Source organism: Chelonia mydas, chromosome 4 (assembly GCF_015237465.2).
Source record: "Chelonia mydas isolate rCheMyd1 chromosome 4, rCheMyd1.pri.v2, whole genome shotgun sequence".
Classification (NCBI taxonomy): domain Eukaryota; kingdom Metazoa; phylum Chordata; order Testudines; family Cheloniidae; genus Chelonia; species Chelonia mydas.
The window spans coordinates 111,888,228-111,907,254 of NC_057852.1; the positions used below are offsets into that span (position 1 = coordinate 111,888,228).

The 19,027-nt window shown below is 44.9% G+C and overlaps 1 protein-coding gene across 2 annotated transcripts in view; it reads left to right on the forward strand.

The window, feature by feature from the left end:
• Positions 1–5,588, forward strand: part of FBXL5 (F-box and leucine rich repeat protein 5) — a 59,399-nt gene extending 53,811 nt beyond the window's left edge. For both annotated transcript variants that reach the window (XM_037898032.2, XM_037898031.2), the window contains exon 11: positions 4,483–5,588. In XM_037898032.2, coding sequence (XP_037753960.2) covers positions 4,483–4,559 — 77 coding nt within the window. In that variant the 3' untranslated portion in view covers positions 4,560–5,588. The remainder of the gene's footprint in view (positions 1–4,482) is intronic.
• The last annotated feature ends 13,439 nt before the right edge of the window (positions 5,589–19,027 follow it).

Here is a 19,027-nt window from a genome sequence, read left to right on the forward strand (position 1 = left end):
TGAGCATAATCAAGACCACAACCTCTTTAGCCGGTGTAAGGGCTCAAAGAGTTAGCCATTGTGTCCCAGCAGCATTCTCATTTGGATAATACATTCTCTTTCATTAAATCTGCTCTGCAGTTTCAGTTGGATATTGTATTCTTCATTGCTTATTGAAAACTGGTTAGCGGTGTTGCAGTGTCCTACGTTCCACTCCAGAGGCAGCTCCATTCTGTGATTGCTGAAGTTATTCTTATATCACTTCAGTGTTTCTCAAAGTAACTGCAGGAAAATTAATACTTGGCAATAAACTAAACTGTTTGTTTAAAATAACTTAAGTATTTCATACTTTCTCTTCTCATCACTTTATCGTGGATTATTTTGGGGAAGATGTGTTCTGGAATCGTATTGGGGAAAAATCCTCATTCTCAGTCTATTTTAACACACAAAATGGACTCTGAAGTATGGTATTTAGCACATTGTGAATGATGCAGACTTCTCTTTGTCATTTATGGCATTCAGAGGGCTTTACTTTCAACCACAACCAATTTTCAGATCTTTTTTCATAAATGATGCTGCCTGTCCACTGCAGGAGAGTTCCACTCACTTGATTTGGGGGCTCTTTATAGAGGGCCTAGTGGGTCAGTTCTGTAGACGCATTTGGAGTTTTCAGATTCTCACTTTAAGGCCTGGTCTACACGCAGATTTTGTATTGCTATAATTGCATCCACGCTAGCCCTTGGGGTTTATACCACCAGGAAAAAAATTGTATGGTTAAATGGCAAGATTCAAGAAGCCATTTGAGCCAAACAGAGATCCTTCAGAAACTGGAAATCCAACCTAAATTAAGCCAACAGAAAGGAACATAAACTATGGAAGATAAAATGTAAGATTGAAATTAGGAAGGTAAAGAGGGAATTTGAAGAGCAAGTAGCACACATAAATGGTACTCAGATACAGTGATCCTAATTAAAGAAACAAACAAGAAATTCTTTTAAGTATATCAGAACCAGGAAGAATGGGAGAGAATCTGTGGGTGGTTCTTCCAGTGCTTGCCCATGTCGATTCCATTCTAGGGGTGTGTGTGCCCATGTGCACGGCCGCTGGAGATTTTTGCCTTTACAGTATCCGTAGGGTCAGCTGTAGCAGCCTCTTGAATGCCACACCCATGCATCAGTATGTTAGGCGCTGCCAGCCTTACGCCCTCTCAGTTCCTTCTTATTGCCCGAGATGGTTAGTCGGAGCACCTTTCCTTTGCCTCGCAGGAGCTATCATCAGTCTTTGAGCCTTAAGGCTTTCTAAATAGTTTGTTTACAGTAGTTAATTAATTAGTGTAGTTAAGGATAGAGTCCCAGCAAGGACTTCACCCCAGGTGGGATGTGCCCCGGTCTCTGGGTTTTAAGTCCTGCTCTGATTGTAACAGGCTTATGCTTAGTGACCCCCATAACAGCTGCCTCAAATGCTTGGGGGAATCACATGTGAAGGAGAAGTGTCGCATCTGTAAGAACTTTTTTGTCCCGGAACTCAAAGAGCGAGACATCCATTTGAGGGCCCGCCTCATGGAGGCTGCTCTCTGCCTGGCATCCGAGCCTTCCCGGCCAGACTCTGCCCTGAGCAGCTTGGCCTCGGTGCGCAGTGTCTGGACCCAGTTCAAGTCAACAGCCCACGGAGCCCCATGTCAGCAAAGAGTCAGTATAGGAGGACCGACTAAATATAACTTAACTGGAATTTCAGCTGTTTCACTTCGTCAAAGACCTTCAGTAAGCTATGAAGTACTTACAGTGTTAGAGGGAAAATACTGTCATTGATTAGGAAATGGCTAAGAAACAGAGTAGGAAAAAAGTTAAGTTTTCAGCATGGCTTAAGGTTAGTAGGGTACCTTAAAGTTACTGGGACCAGAGGTGGATTATGGTTTTGTGGGGCCCTAGGACAGGGCAAGTGGGGACTCCTCCCCACGTCTTCTGCCTGCAGTCCCCATCGGCCCCCCTGGCACTTCTGCCGGGGAAATGGGATCGGGGCATGGAGGCTTTCCCTGGTCCCCGGCAGGAGCTATGGGTGGGATGTGGGGCTGCCCCAATTGGCCGGGGGCCCTAGCCACGGGCCCTGTTGCCCCAGGTGCTAATCCACCACTGAGTGGGACTATTCTTGTTTTTAATATAGTTGCTAATGATTTGGAAAATAATGAGGTGGTAAAATTTTCAGATGACACTATTTAAGTTAATCAAGAATAGAGGAGATTTTGAGGAACTTCAGAGGGACCTAACAAAGCTAGGAGAATGGGGGAGTGCAGTATCAGATTAAATTGTTTTGACAAGTGAAAGATAATGTACTTTGGAAGCAACACTTGGAACTACTCATTTATTTGCTGGGTTTTTTATTAACTGTAACCACTCGGGGACAAAAGCAAGCAGTGTTAACATGCATGAAGAATAGGCTGGAAAACAATATTGAAAGTATATTAATGTCATTTTATAAACTAATGGTATGGTCTCACCTGGAATCCTGTGGTTCTGGTCACATTCTCTCAGACAAGGTCTAGCAGTAATAGTAGGGGTTCAGAGATCATCTAAAATGATGTGTGGCCACAGACTTTACCTCGGGGCAGTGGCAGGAAAGCAGTGGGTACATACTTTAAAGGTGTTGCTGCCCAGAGTATGTTTTCTTCTTCCCCCAACCAACTATCCAAAAGGCACTGTGTTTCCCTCCTCCACTGCTAAAAGCTAGAGGGTCCCTCACAGTAAGTGCTTAAGATTCAAAGGTCAAGATACGGCACAGTGATTAGGAAGTTTACATTTACTGTAAAATGGCTCTTTGTCATTTTACCTTTTCAGGTCATTGTCTTCCAGTGATACCTGTTGTTTGTTGATGAACACAAGTTTTTGTTTTCAGCACCGTGGAGCCAGTATCCTGCAGACATGTCAGGTGGATTTTATTCTGCCTTATGCATGAATAAAATTGCTAGCTAAACTCTTTACTCCATATTCTTGCTTGTTGGCGTACAGTATGAAGCAGAAAACAGATTTCTAGACACCAGGTTTTGCTTTCAGTGCTGGAACCTACAAAAATCATTTTACTTGGAAACTCGTTACTTTTGACTTAAGTTACTGCTTGAGAACAAATGGTGTCAAAGACACTCAAATGCTGCTGTCAGTGCATAACTTTTCTGACTGTAATCACATTCTAAAATATATTAAAAATACATGATATCTCGTGTTTTTGTTTATATTTTCAGTGTATTGAGGGGAAGAGGTGGGTTGTTCTGGAGAGCTTTGCACAATCTCACACTATTTAAACTGAACGTGTGTGGTTGCATTATGTTGGAAGCCAGACATAAGTGAATCTCAATGGAAAAAAAAAAATTGTACATGTCTCTGAAAGGGTAAAATAAAATAATACAGCCATCTCAGATGAAATCCTGTAGTGTGAAAGGTAATGCAGTCAGATTGCTTTCTGTATTATATGCTATTTTTGATATTTTAATTTAAAGGTGTAACGGTAAGTGAAAGTAAGTGATGTTGGGTAGAATTTCAGTAGTAGTGTTTCCTGTCTGAATTCACGCAACGTCTGCATGAGAGAAATACAAATGTATAACTTATGAACAAATGACAGATTCTTTAGTTTGGGTAGATCTGAAAATCCATTAAGATCAACAGTACTACTAGTTTGCATTTTTTTATTCTACAGTTTTTGTATGACTACATATGTTTATATGTTAGCTGGAAGGTTATTATTTTTCTTGCAAGGTTGAGTAAAGTTACATTTCAGGTTTTTTAAGTTTATTGAAGTTGCCCAGGGATACATTTTCAATTTATTTTTGCATTCTGACAGTGCCCTAGTTTTTTTTCTTCTAAAAAAATTAAATGTAACTTGCAAATAATCTTCTGTATACTTTAATCTGTTTGGAAAAGAAATCATGATCTAAAAGCATTCTAAAGGGTGAGGATGCTTTCTGTATGGTCTTGAATGTCAAGTGAGAATTCAGAGGTCTAGCTAATTATGGAAGCATTTCCCAGAAAAAGTTCCAGGCTAAAATCTGCATCCACATAAACAGAACAGGTTTTGAAGAATGTGTATTTGTATAGTGCCACAAGGTTAACAAAGCTGCTTGAGTGATTTAAAAATGGAGGTTAAATGTGCATTCTGAAAATATCCCACTCCTGGCTGCTCATTTTTGGCAGAATGGATATTATTAAATTTGCTGACCCGAAAATGTTGCACATTTCAGCCTGCAGTTTGTGATCTCTGAATGTATGTTATTTGGGTGGGACTAAGGCACCGGCCAAGGCATTGTGTGAAGATTTTTCCAGTGCAAAATCCAAAGTATTCAGTGAGATGCATTTAAACAAGGATACTGATGAAGATTTTTTTGAGAATTCTTCAATTCTAAATCTACATTCCTTGGTGCAAAATTAGCTAATTCATAAATAATCAGGTTGCCAGGACAGTCCTAAAGATGAACAAACCCTATTTTCCTCCTTTCACATTTGTTCTGTTTTTATGCAGGTCCTCATGCTGAAACCGCCAGTGGATGCCAGAACTTGCAGTGTGGTTTTCGGGCCTGCTGCCGCTCTGGTGAATGACCCTTGACTTCTGATCTTTCAGTCTACTTCATTTAGCTGAGCAGGCTTCCTTTCATGCACTTTACTTACAGTCCACATATTGTGTTAACGATCCCTTTTGGAGTGTGATTTATTCTACTAGACCCACCCTCGCCCCACAATTTACAATCTTAATCCTGAGTAAACTGTACAGTGTTGTAACAATCTCTCAAGTTTCATTTTGGTTTTAAAGGTGTTGGGTTTTATTTTACTAAATGTATTGGGGATGGGGAAATGCTCATCAGATTTTTTTTCACAATGCCACTTTTCTCAAAGTTTGGCACTTATACTTCGTTCATTGGATTATTTTGTATTAAGTGAGTGGGATTTACAGTCTTTCATTTTTTAAATCCACAAGTACAATATAAAGCTTTGCAAATAATTTGAAATGTATTTCTTTGCATTTTGATGATGTACATCTTTAGATGTATTGTTGCTTCCCATTTCCCAAAATCCTTCCTTTATACTGCAAAATTAGGGGAAGATGCTCTTTCCTGTAGCTGCTTTTTTTTTTTTTTTTATTTGGGCTTGAAAAGTATATTCAAATAAAACATTCCCATTGACACCACAGTTTTACTTAGCATTTGAAATCTATATAATTTTAAAATGTAATGACAAAATGTACAATGTTGTCAGGCCAATGAATACTGCCCACTTTATGTAGTGGCTCCACAAATCATTTGTATATGTGCTGTATTTACAGAGCAACCCCTTGGGACCCCACATCATCTCCCATTATAAAACCTGTTAAGATGCTGAATTTTGAAAGGGATTTTCAAAGAATTAAATTTTTAACCATATGAACAAATGTAAAAATAAACAGAGCTTTGAGGATTTTGTTGGTGATGAATAATCCACTTTGACTGGAATGCAGGGAATCCAACTGCTGACAAGTGTACATTGGAGTGAGGTTAGGAACCAAATCTTCTGTTAGAAACAAGATCTATAATTTTTATTAATGTGTTACAGGAAAAGATAAAGCATTAATAAATACACTATGTTCTGTATTTACTTACTGCGTATTACTAGTACCCAAGATTTGAAGGAAGTCTCTCCCTCCGCCCCCAAGCAGCTCAAATAAAGAGGTTACTTTGACTTCTTCATTTAAGTCACGTGTTAAATGTAGGTGGTGGAAGTGATGATTTAATAATTCCTTGGAGCTGGTAGGCAGAAATTCCCAAGGAGTCAGTGTGTCTAGTGGTTTGTACAATCATGTTGTTATCTGAATTGTGCTGCTGACCTACAGTGTGAATTTCAGTAACTCATGGACCTCCATACATCCCAATTTCCCCATCTGTTACTATAGGAGGAAGGTACTTACCTTTATAAAGTTCTGTTAGAGCCTTTGAAAAAATCCTGTACAAGTTCAAAAGGCCCACCATAGTTTGTAAATGACCATTGACAGATAATGAGGGAGGGGAAAGATGGTTAGAACCATAGATGGCAGAAGTCTTGTACAGTTGTACTGATTATGAATGAACAATTTTTGAAGTCTTCTCCTGTGCACCTCTAACAACCAGAGAGGTTTCTTTGACTCCACCATAGCATGCCCTTGGCTGGTGAAGGCTAGCAGTGAGGCAGTTGTTCCATTGTTGGTTGAGATTGTAAATACTTTCCTACTGGAGAGGGAGGGAAGAGCAGGTTATCAGCATTTTTAAGGAAGCTATTGGGAAGCCTTTGTTCAAGAAACCTACTCTAGGCTGACAGCTACGCTAACAGTGTCATTTATAGCCCTTTTGGCTGGCCGGGCTGCTGAATGTTTGGGTCCTCAGCACTGCACCCTGGTGTTTCCCTTCCGCAGTCAGTGGAAGTGGGGCGGGTGCTGTTGCATTCTGCGCTCCCAGAGCTCATCACTCTCCACTTCAGCACCGTCAGCTACTTTGGTACTTCTGCGGACCTTGGGGTCAATGCTGCTCCTGCCACTGGGAACAACAGATTTATACTCTGTACCATTGGCACCATTTCCACCATCTGGCACCACTTCCTCCCTTGTTTTGGGTGTTGTGAGCCACACTGTTTACTTGCACCACTTAGAGCTCGCTTCACTTTTATTCCTGGAAACTCAAGACTCCTTGGGGTTGAGGTTGGGATCCTCCTTCTCCTGCTCTCCATCGCCTGGTCCACATCACAGGCCGTTAATGGAGCACCATAGGTGCAAGATTGGTACTCGTCTCACAGTCAGAATGGGGGCCCCTGGCCTAGCACCTACTGGCCACCAGTGCTCTATTCATATGCCCAGTAGCCCCCATGGAATCCATGGCATGCTCCTCGGTCACAGAGGTTGTACTCTTCATAGTGCTCTAAGGGTGAGATCACCGGGCAGGTCAGTGGTAGGGACAGTTGATCCACTGCAGGTTCAGGCATCATTGAGCCTTGCCTTTGCAGAGCCTCTGGAGTTGTTCTGTCCAGGTCTGCCAGTCCAGGAGTGGTATCTGGCCCTGGCACAGTTAACTGCCACCTCTTCACCTCCCGATGATTCAGCAGAGCCTGGTTCTTCCTCTCCTTCAGTGCCTGAGGACTTAAAGGCCTACCAGGACCTTTTATGGCATGTGGTTACTTCCTTGGACCTTCAGTCAGAGTCTCTGCAGAAGTATTCTCCTGAATTGTTGGATATTCTGCAGCCATCTCCCCTTGGGAGAGTCAACCTCCCTATTAATGATGTGTTCCTAGAACCAACAAAGGTTCTTTAGAGCATGCTGGCTTTGGTGTCCTCTACTGCATGGTGTTTGAAGAAACGTTTTGTCGCCGTGCAAAGATCTAAGGACTTTTACTCCCATCCAGCGCCAAATTCCCTGGTTGTAACTGTGGTGAACGAGGCAAGGCAGATTTAAGTCCACTGCTAAGGACAGGCACTCTAAGAGGATGCACTTAATGGGTAGAAAGATCTATACCTCCTCTTTCTTGCAAATGCATGTTGTGAACCGGCAGGCATTGTCCAAAGATGATTTTGTGAATAGGACGTTTGTCTAAGACCTGAAGCCTCCAGGGTGGAATTTTGGGCATTCATCACCAAATGCTGCTTGGTGGCAAAGACACGATTGAAGTCCATGCTAGATGTCATGGACATTTCGACCAGAGCAATGGCCTTGGTGCTGACTGACCATGAGAAGGACATCCTGGATGCAGAATTCAGGCATTGCAGCTGATATGCAGCAGGCTGTAGAGGATTTGCCCTTCGACAGCCGAGCGTTCTCTTTGGACAAGACAGATGAGACTCTGCGCTCCTAGGATTCTAGGGCTACTTTACGTTCCTTGGGGGTTTATACACCAGCAGTGCAAAGGCGCCACTATGCTAGTCAGCAGCAGCAGCAGCACTGTTCGTAGTGCACCTTTGGGCAGCCTTTCCCTCCGCTGAGACAGCAAGACTACCCCAGAAAGGGCTTAGGTCCCAGAGGAGGAGACATTCAGGTCTGGGGTTCAGCCATTCAACACACCCTTCTACTGTATCCCTAAGTGCCCATTTTGACTCCTTTGTCCAGAGCAGTGGTTCAGTCGCCACACCCTTTACTCCATCCCTTCAGTTCAGGGACAGATTGGCTAGTTTTCACAATGCTTGGAGCTTGATTGCCACCGACACCTGGGTCCTAAGCACCATTAGATTGGGCTGTGCGATCCAGTTCCTCTCCACCCCACCCTCCCCGTTCCTCTTCAGGCACCCCTCTCAGAAGATACTGCTCCTCAAGCAGGTCTGCTCTCTACTGGCTTTGGGAGCTGAGGAGGAAGTTCCTCCAGAACACTGGGGTCAAGTCTTCTATTCTGGTACTTTCTGGTTCCCATATCTAAAGGAGTGGTAAGACCTATTCTCGACCTTCGCAGCCTCAACAAACGTATCAGATACCTGAGGTTCCAAGTAGTCGCCCTATCAGTTATCCTCCCCGCATTGTCTCAGAATAACTGGTTTGCTGCTATGGGCTTTCAGGAAGCCTATTTTCATGTGGCAGAAGGGAATCCATATCTAGACAACAAGGGGCAGGTCCGGGGAGGAAGTTTTCTCACATACAAACTACACTACACTGCACTTGACTGTCTAGGTATTCTACTAAACACTAGGAAGTCAACTTTGGTTCTCACTCAGAAAATTGAGTTAATTTGGACCTAATACTCTAAGTTTGAGAGTGCATTTTCTGGCAGTTCATCACCTTTCCTTGGGTCTGCAGTCTCAGTCTTCCACAACAGTTCAGATATGCCTGAGGTTCTTGGGCCACATGTCCACTTGCATGCAGGTGGTCCAGTTTGTGTCTTCGCCCCCTTCAGATGTGACTCAAGACAGTTTACCATCTGACTCCTAACCCCTTAGACAGATTGGTGGTCTCCCTCTGCTGATCCTGGACTCCTTGCAGTGGTGGACGCTTCCAGAGGATGTATATTCATCTGGTCCTTACCAACCAGGTCTGTTGTCACTGACACCTCCCTTATGGGTTGGGGAGTGCATCTGGGGTCACTGAAAGTTCAGGTTCTGTGGTTGGAGCAGGAGGCCTGACTGCATATCAGTGTGCTGGAGCTTCAGGCCATCTGCGTTGCCTGTTGCACCTTTCTGGACTGTGTCGGGCTCAGTGGTTCACATATTTACCAACAATACCTCTGTAATGTATTATGTGAACAGGCAAGTGGGAGCATACTCCAGAGTGCTTTGCCAGGAGGCAATCAGGTTCTGGCAGTTCTGCTTTGAGGAGAGTATCACTCGGATAGCCAGTCACTTGCCCAGGCTCCAGAATCATCTCGTGGACCATCTCAGCAGGAATTTCCCCTGAGTCAGGAGTGGTTCCTAAAGGCAAGTGTCCTGTGGGTCATCTTTGCAAGTTGAGGCATTCCAATAATCGACTTGTTGGCTACAAGAGACAAAAGGAAATGTCTGTTCTGCTCTTGAGGGAGCTTCAGTCCAGGCTCCCTGACAGATGCCTTCTGTATCAGCTGGCATTTGACTCTCCTGTACACTTTTCCTTCAATCCCAGTCATTCATAGGTCATCCTCAAGCTGAAAGTGGATTGGGCTCATTGCCCCAGCATGGCCGAGGCAGTGTTGGTTCTCCGATCTTCTCACACTGTTGATTCAGTCTCCTATATCCCTTCCTCTCCATCCCAGCCTACTCTCACAGAATCACACCTTGCATCCCGCACTTGGCTCCTATCATGTCACTGCGTGGCTGCTTTGTGATTGAATGAGGAAGAGCATTGTTTGGCGGCTGTTCAACAGGTGCAACTCCATAGTAGAAAGGCCTATATGGTGAAATGGAAGTGGTTTGCGGTGTGGTGGTTGGCCCACAGAGTTTAACTGAACCTGGCTCCTATCCAGGACATGTTGGAGTACTTGCTGCATCTTCAGTCGTTGGGCCCTGCATTTGGATCATTGAGGGTGCATATGGCAGTGATTTCAGCTTTTCATTCCCCGCGCTCTTGGAAGATGTCTTTTTTTCATAATGCCATGGTAGCAAGATTTTTCAAAGGGCTTGTCTCGATCCTCTGGTCTGAGAGCTCGTTCCTCTGTATGACCTTAACACAGTCCTAGGGGCCTTGAAGGAACCTCCGTTTGAGCCTCTGGTATCGTTTCTTTCTGCTTTTGTGTCAGAAAACTGCATTTGTGGTGATAACATCTGCAAGGGGAGTCTGAGTTGCAGCCTCTGATGGCAGAGCCTCCTTACACACAGTTCTCCAAAGACCAAATGACTTTATGACCGCACCCCAAATTTTTGTCTAAAGTGGTCTGTTTCATTTGAACCAAGTGATATATTTACCTGTGTTCTTTCCTAAGCCTCATTTATCTCCAGAGGAGCTGCTTCTCCATAGATGTCAGCACTAAAACGTTCCACGCTTTGCCTCGTCTGTTTATGTCATATGCTGATCATATGAAGTGGCAAGCGGTCTCTTCACAAATGATCTCTTAAGTGGATAATATCCTGTATCAAAGCTGCAAATGAAATAGCTTAGACTACGCCCTGTCAGCGGGTGTGAGCTCATCCTATGAGGGAGTAAGTTACATTAATAGCATTCTTCAATGACATCTCAACATTGGACATTTGCAGGGTTGCCACGTGGTCGTGAGTACATATATTTACAAATCATTATGCCATTACTGCATCATCCAGAGCTGATGCAAACTTTGGGATGGCAGCCCTGCAATCCTTGTTTAGATAGACTCTGAGCCTCGCCACCTGTGAGTACTGCTTGTGAGTTACCTAAGTGGAATACACTGCTGCATCTACTTGAAGAAGAAGAAATGGTTACTTGCTATAACTATGGTTCTTTGAGATGTGATGCAGATGTCTATTCCACAACCCACTCTCTATCCCCTGTGAAGACGTGTATTCCACAACCCATCCTCCATCCCCTGTGTAAAGGAGTCTAGTCGTTGGGCGTTCAGTGCAAAGGAACTGAGGGGGGTCAAGGCAGGGCTACCTCATGTAGCTAAGGGAGGGGCTCTGAGCACAAGCGCCACCTCTTGCACTTTATTTCATAATTAGATGGTAAAAATGAGAAAGTAAGCAATTTTTCAGTAAGTGCGCTGCAACACTTCTTTTTTATTTTTATCTCTGATTTCGTAAGCAAGTAGTTTTGGGGTACGCAAGATAAATCAGACTCCTGAAAGGGATACAGTAGTCTAGAAAGGTTCAGAACCATTGCTCTGGCTTACTGCCATGCAGTGGAAGTCACCTGCTGTGCTTTGACTTACTCCTGTCAGCAGTAAGTCAGTGCATGCTACAGAACTTCCAGTGTGAGGCAGTAGGGTCCAAACAGCTAGCTAGTACACAGCAGGCTAGAGTGCCATAGCTTTACACCCCAGCTTGCCATGCACTTAAACTGCTGTATAGAAGACTCCTCAGTTACCCCTGGGGGAATTCTGCACCACTGTGCACATGCATAATTAATAAGCTGCGCATACTTTTAGTTTTTTGTGCAAAAAAACTTCTGCTGAAATGTTGCTGCAGTTCTGCCTTTTGCCCACCAGAGGGTGCTGTGGCAATAGAACACAGCAGTTGCTCTCAGCCAGCTAAGGAAGAGAGAGAGCCTGCAGAGCCTTCTTCTCAGTACCTGTAGAGCCAGGTCAGGAGACGAGCTATTGGGAGACAGACAGTGTGGGGTGCCGGGGGGTCAGACTGGCTCATAAGGGCTAGTGGGGGAGGACAGAGTGGGGCAGGGACTGAATGGGAGTGGAGGCGCAGGGCCCCATTGTGATGGGGGAGTGACTGAGTGGGGGCAGAGAGACACAAGGGGACGGGGGTAGTGAGTGTGTGACTGGGGGTGGAGGGACACACGTGCTTGACTGAATGGGAGAGGATGGGAGTCAGCCTGGGTCTGCATGAGAGAAGCTTCCTAACAATCCTGTCCCTTCCCACCTCCTCCCCCCAAAAAACCTGTTCCATACTTTTTCCCCACCCATACCTAACAGCCCTCCAAGTTCACACCCAGGCTCCTCTTCTCCTCCTCCTGACTCTCCCCAGCCTTTGCACTGCTTCTGTAGGATGTGGTAAATATGGTTCTGTATTGTAGTTTAATTATTACTCAAAGTTCTGTATTAATATGCCTAGTAAGGAATCTATTCATCTAAAAACATTTTCTGAATCTTTTTTGTTGTCTGCATTGTTAGACATACTTGCTGCCAAGTATTTTGAAATAAATGACCAAAAATAATTGAAACAGTTGTCATTATATTGTTATTTTGACAAATAAAATATGCAGAATTTTGCAGAATTTGAAAATATTGTGTGCAGAATTTTTAATTTTTTGTTGCAGAATTCCCCCAGGAGTAAACTTAGTGTTACTGCAGTACTTAGGCTATAAATATCACAAAAATATTTCTAACAAGAACTACAGGCTTATGGAATGCTTTCCTCTAGGAAAGCTCTAGAAGGCCCATTGTGTGGTATATTAAAATCTACACGGGACAAAAACCAATATTTCCCTGAAGTGAGGAAGAAACTCAGCAGCTAGTTTATTCTATAATTGCCCATTTTGGAGATTCTTGTGCCTTCTCTGAAGCATCCGTTATCAGTTGCTGGATACTGGACCAGTTGGCGGATACTGGACAACATAGTGATTCCTATGTTCCTAAAATACTAGGGAAAAAATCCTGTGTTGGCAGGGAGATGGATTATCGCATTCCTGTCCTTTTAGATTCTCCGATATCGTCAGATAAAATTACTATATTTGGCTTCTTGACTGCCCTGGTTTGTTTCTGATGAATATATGTTCTCGTTTTAGTTGATGTCTGGGTTCCAACCTCACTTCCTTTCATCTGTAGGTTTAATTACTAGTTTCTCTGTTGTTCTTCATTACAGCTAGTTTAGCAGAAATATTAAAAAATACAAATTCTCTGGTTCAGAAGGGATTTTTATCATTTGAGTGGCTCTGTGTATTCCCACTTACGGATTTCTGCCATTTTGTTGTGCCTTGCAGTTAAACCTTCAAGGTGTGTCAGCTAGAGCATTCTTACATCCTTTTCCCTCCCCTCAGCATCAACAGTGTTCTGAGGGTGAGACTGTAAATGGGGTGGAGCACTCTCACCATCTCAGTCCCTTCCAACTCTGTGCCCCAAACAGATGTGAATCTGTCTGGTCTTGCTGGAGCTGCCTCTTTTTTCTTAGATAGTACTAGCTGTTAGCAATTCTTTTCATTTTTGTGTTATGTTGGAATTGAAGAAATATTAAAAGCAATGATTTAAGATGATGTGCTTCTTGCCCAGCCATCGTTCTGGCATCCACCAACCACGTGCAGTGCCTTAAGTGCCTGGGAGAAGGTTGTTTGCCATCTGGGTGTTCAGTCTGCCCAACCTTTACTCCCAGAGCCTGTAAGGAGAGGGAGACTCACCTGCAGTTCATCCTCCTGAAGGAATTCCTCAAGGCCAGACCCACTGGATCCAAACAGTAATGTGATCCAAGGTCGAAAAATCCAGTTTCGGCCCCTTTGGCCTCCAGCAGCAAATGACCAAAGAGTTCCAATAGGCCACATGACCTATCAGGACTGGATCAGTCCCTTATGATTCCATCTGCTAAGTCTCTGAGGCCACACATGGCCAAACAGAGGGTCAAGTGGTAAGATACAATTGCCTTGGTTCTGGAGAAGAGATTGAAAGACCGTTTGAAAGACCCTAGCCAGTACTGTACCTCATGCCTCATAACTTTGTGATCCTAGAAGAACGCCTGTTGCAGCAGGATCAGAGTTAACTTCAACACCCTCTTCCAGATCTAGGAGGATGTATTGCAGCATTGTGTTGGATCTGGGATCGCCAGTGCTGATCATCATAGCACCAAAGAGAGAGAAACATAAGGACGAGGCAGCCACCATTAGCCCTTCCGGTTCCTGTGCATCAGAGCTATGGTATTTGTCTGATTTGCACAAGGATGTTCACAGCCCCAATAATCTCCAGTAATAATGGAGATGGAGTTGAATACAGCATTGGATCTGATGTTGTCTCAATTATTGGATTTGCTGTCAGTTCCTGTTTTGGCTCTTGTGCCAATTCCAGCTGCTTCTTTGGTTTTAGAGTTCTGTCACCATGGCAGCCCGGGTTCACCTCTCTATGCCACTGCAGGTGTCAGAGCCAAGTGTGAAATGCAAAAGTTCTAAGAGGAGACATGCTTCCCCAACTCCAGAGATCCTTTTCCTCATCACCTGTCAGAAAAAAAAGGATAGAAGGTGTGAGGGACCCTTTTACAGATCTTCCTCTAGGGTCTCCATGAGGAGCCAATTCCCCATTTCCGGCAGCAGATCTGTTGTTGTCCCGGGTTCACTGTCTCCGATCCAGACTTTCACCAAGAGTGAGAGAATGCAGAGACTAGTGTTGTCATTCAAGCCACGTTTTGGACCTCCCACACGCAGCATGTTCCTGAACCACAGATGCTGTCCTGGGAGCTGTCACAGTTGAATACTTCAACTATTCTCCCTATGGATGAGCCTTCATCTGCTAAGGTCCCAACATGCCAGAGATCCTCTGTTTCAGCTCTTCAGATTCTGCTGATGTTACAGGCAGTGATGACTGAAGTTTTGCCCCGGGGAGAGGACGAAGAGGTTGCTCCGCTCTTTGAACAGGAGTGGACAGACACCGATTATGAACCAGCCCTGTCTCCCAACAAATATGGGAGGTGACTTGAGCCTCCTCTCTATCCAAGGATGCCACAAGTTCCGTGATCTGATGGACCTCATAGTTTCCACCTTGAGTCTACCTGTAGTGCCTGTGGAAGAGCCTTCTCAACTAGTATTCAATATTCTCTGTGCAATAACTGTGAGTAGGATATTCCTACCCATCTTGGATGGACTGCTAAAGTTGGGTAAATCTGTGTGGTTCCTTACTGCATCCTGTCCACCTTTCTCCAGAAAGGTGAATAAACTGTTTCAGACAACCTTTGAAGTTTTTTCTTATTTTCACACTCATCTTGTGTGCAATTCCTTGGTGGTAGCTGTTGCCAGCAATAGGGCAAGATCTGGGCAGACAGAGTCAGCACCAGCTGATAAAGAGGGCAGAATAAGATCAACTTGGGGAAAAAAGTGTTCTTTTCCTTGTCCCTCGCTAGTAGGGTGGTGAATTACCAAGTGGTCGTGGCCCATTACCAGCTCCGTCGATGAGGAAAAAATGACGTTATTTTTACAAGACTTGCTAGACAGAAGAAAGTTGGCTAGTGCCATCTTAGTAGATGGTCAAAAGGTAGTTAAGCATTCCCTCAGGGCCTCCTTTGACACTTTGTATTAGCATATGCTGTGATAGTTCCTCATCCTTAATTGTGGACACTAGCTTTATGTTAGAGGATGTCCCCTTTGAAGTGGAGGGACTGTTTAGCGAAAAGACAGATGAGTTGTTGGGAAAAACTGAAGATTGACTGCCCGTTCTCCAGGTTTAATTCCTTCTGTAAGGAGGCCCTCCTCTACCTACTGGTATTGGAGGCAGTCCTACCTGCAGTCTGAGTCACTATGGCCTTTTAAACCAAGGTCTAAACCTAAACAACCTGCTTCATCATCAGCATCCTCTTTGTGAGGCAGCAAGGTGCTCTGGAATCAAGAATTGGTCAGTCAGAACTGATCCGCTCTTTTATTTGGAAACAGGCTACCCTACTTCATCAGCACATAGAGGCAGATTACCTGTGACCAATGCGTCCTAGAGATTGTTGAAAGGAGCTATCCTATATAACTTGAAAGATTCCCCCTACTCTTCCCTCTTCAGGGACAACTCTCATGAAGCGATTCAGAAGTGGAAAAATTGCTTCTGATACGACCAGTCGGGGCAGTGCCTGAATACATGTAGGGTCATGGTTTTTACTTCTGTTTTCTTGTGCAGTGGGGTGTGTGGCTCAGCATATATTAAACCGGGGTGGCCAGCCTGAGAAGGAGCCAGAATTTACCAGTGTACATCACCAAAGAGCTACAGTATTTTATGTAATGATTGTGTGTGTGTCCGTCCACACACACACTCATTTTATAATTTGATAATGTATATTTATTATGCATTTATAATGTATAGTTAACGACAATAACTTGTCTTAACGTTTTACTTAGTGGGACTTCTGGCAATCTTTGCTTTCAACAATTCCCTTGAAGTTTGATTTGTGTTCAGTTGTGCTCACATGCAGCAGTTCTTAAGTGGCTGTCTGTCAAAACAGATTGGTGCTTGGATTTCACGTTTGAGTGTTGAGAAAACACTCACAAAGATAAGGCAAACATCGAGATTAATTTTAGGGCCGCACCTCTGAATTTGGGATATTTATCCTTTGGTACAGATTTCCAGAAAGTAAGGGTCTCCTCTGTCTTCTGAACAGAGTTCAATCTGTCATCTTCCATCTGGGATGTTGCTTCGTCAGACAATCGGCTTCAGCACTAAAAGGATAAATCAGAAATCTGATTTGAGATCTTTTCTGCTGCAAATCTTGGAATCTTTCCTCAAAACTGTCCTTAAGATCTTTAATCATGCTCACATATCTAGTTGTGCTCCATTTTAGGGGTTCTGCTGCATCTTCTTTTGATCTGTCTGGAAGTTGTGACATTGAGGGAAAGTGTGCCAGCTCTCCCTCAAGCATTTGTCTGTGAAACAACTTCAGTTTGCTCATGAACGCAAATACACTTTGCACTAGATCAGACAGCAACCGGAATTTTCCTTGTAAGTCCACGTTTAGTTTATCCAAATGCAGCAGCATGTCTGCAAAAATTCCAAGTCTAGAACCCACCCAGGATCCGTAAGGTCAGGGTGTATTCTTTGCTTCTCCTCCATAAACAATTTTAGTGATTCCAGGAGATCAAAAAAACCAGGAAAGAACTTTACCTCTCGAGAGCCATCGAACTGCGCAGTGAAATGGCAAATCGCCAGGGATGTCGTCTTCATTGAGTTCTTTGATTTAGATTTTGAAATTGTCTGTGAGTGCATTTGAACACTGAGTGCATTTGAGCCCGTCTGTTGCAATGGCAGTGAGCTTCTGTAAAGGGAAGTGGTGTTTCGCAACTAACCACGTCAGTGCCTCCTTTAGATCTCTTCCACAAGTTCTGTTCTTTAGTGGGACGATATCCAGGAGTTCTTCCCTTACAACACAGTCCAGACAAATACCGATAATTGAGGTTTATCCTGTACGTCGCACGACTCATCCAAAACGATGCTCAAATACTCACACTGGTCAAGTTGCAAGTGCAGTTGCGATTAGATTCTGTGTTCTGTTGTGTGGCATGAAAGCTGCAGGCCAGAAATTTTCTTCTGTAGATTCTCGTTCTCTGGTGACAGGATTGAAATCACATCGGTGAGGCACATTTTTATAAACTCGCCTTCAGCGTAGGGCTTTTTTGCACAGGCTATGTGCCAAGCCACATAATAGGAGGCTAATGTTACAGTCTGCGATCGCTTGGCAAATCTGGTGAAGAACTGGACTTCTACATCTGTTCATTTTTTCAAGATTTTCAGTTTTAAAGTGCAGCGTTCAGAACCTTGTGGGAATTCTTGATCCATGTGTGCACGGCTAGAAGCGAAATGATGCTGCAAGTTTGAAGTTTTGAACTGAGAGATACATGTCTAGCAACAAAGACACATGGCCTTACCATTACGTTCAACGAAAAAGTACTTACCCTCCCACTCCTGTTGGAAGCCTCGATTTTCATCCGTGTATTTTCTTTTCCGTTTGTACTTGCCTTCCATCATTGATGGTGTAAGAAAAATTTTGGTTAAAAATTTCCACACTAGCTAGTCACTGTGTACCTTATTGAAGGGGACCAGGCTCCAGCCAGGGGTTGCTGGACACCTGGCTCTGCCCCAAGCCCCGCCTCCCACTCCACCCCTTTCACCAAGTCCCCTGCCCCATTCTGCCCCTTCCCCCATGAGCCATGTCCTTGTTCCTCCCCCTCCCCCTCTCCCTCCCAGAGCCTCCTGGTACTAAACAAGAGCAGTAGATAAGAGGACAGAGGGGGAGGCTGCACACCAGGTCCTTGCTCCTCTTTCCCCCCCCCGGCCTCCTGCTGTGATCAGGGAGGGAGGGGGAGGAGCGAGGATGCGGCACCTAGCCCCCCTCCCTCCTCGCTAGAGCCGCCTCAACCACATGAAACAGCTGATCGCGGCAGGAGGCACTGGGGAAGGGAGGCTGGGCGCTCCTCTTCCCCCTCCCTGCCAGAACTACAGTGCAGGGAAATAGCTGATTGTGGTAGCAGCGGGCAGGAGGGGCAGGTGCTGATTGGGGGTGGGGGAGAGCTGGCAGCTGGGAGGGGCGGGGGACTGATATGGCTGCTGGTGGGTGCTGAGCATGCACCATTTTTCCCCCAGAGTTGGCTCCTGGCAGGAGCCATATATTTTCTTTTGAAGAACCGATGGTTGGCCATGCCTGTATTAGACTTACAGGACTTGTTCAAGCAGATTGGGTTCCGTATGTCGACTCTGGCCACCATAATCCTTTCCCTGTTCAGGCTGAGCAAGAATGGGGCAAGCTGTGCTGTGTGTAACCCTTGTCTGCCTACTGTGCACACTGCTCAGGGAGGAGGCAGAGCGCGGAAGGAGAAAGGCCTGTGGGTTAGGCCCCATGTGCCAGGCTCTCCACATTGAAACAATCCCAAACTGGAGCTGTGCTGTAAGGCATCAACAGCTGTTCTCATGTCTTCCTGTTACCCAGTCCACAGGGACTCGGACCTAGCACTGTGAGCAAGAAACTGATCTGGGCGCACAGCTAAGGTCAGGTTTTGCAACCGCTCGGTGATCAGAAGGTGGCCTTCTCTCATGCTAGGTCCTACTCCCTGAAGTGCTGATGTAGCAGGGCAGAGCAATGGTGTCTCTCTCTAACTAGCTGCTGTCGTTTATTGAGACATTGGCTGTGAGGCAACGCCATCTGATGGCCGGGGTAAATCACTCTTCTGCAGTGATGCTGCACTTTTTGGTTGCACCCCAGCCCCAACCCAGACAGGCTGGGTGGCCCCCTGAGATGAGTCAGGGTGGAGTTGGTGCGGGCAGGAAGCATCACCTCAGCAGGTCGCACAGCCTGTCTCGGTTTCGGGGGGAAGGAGTGC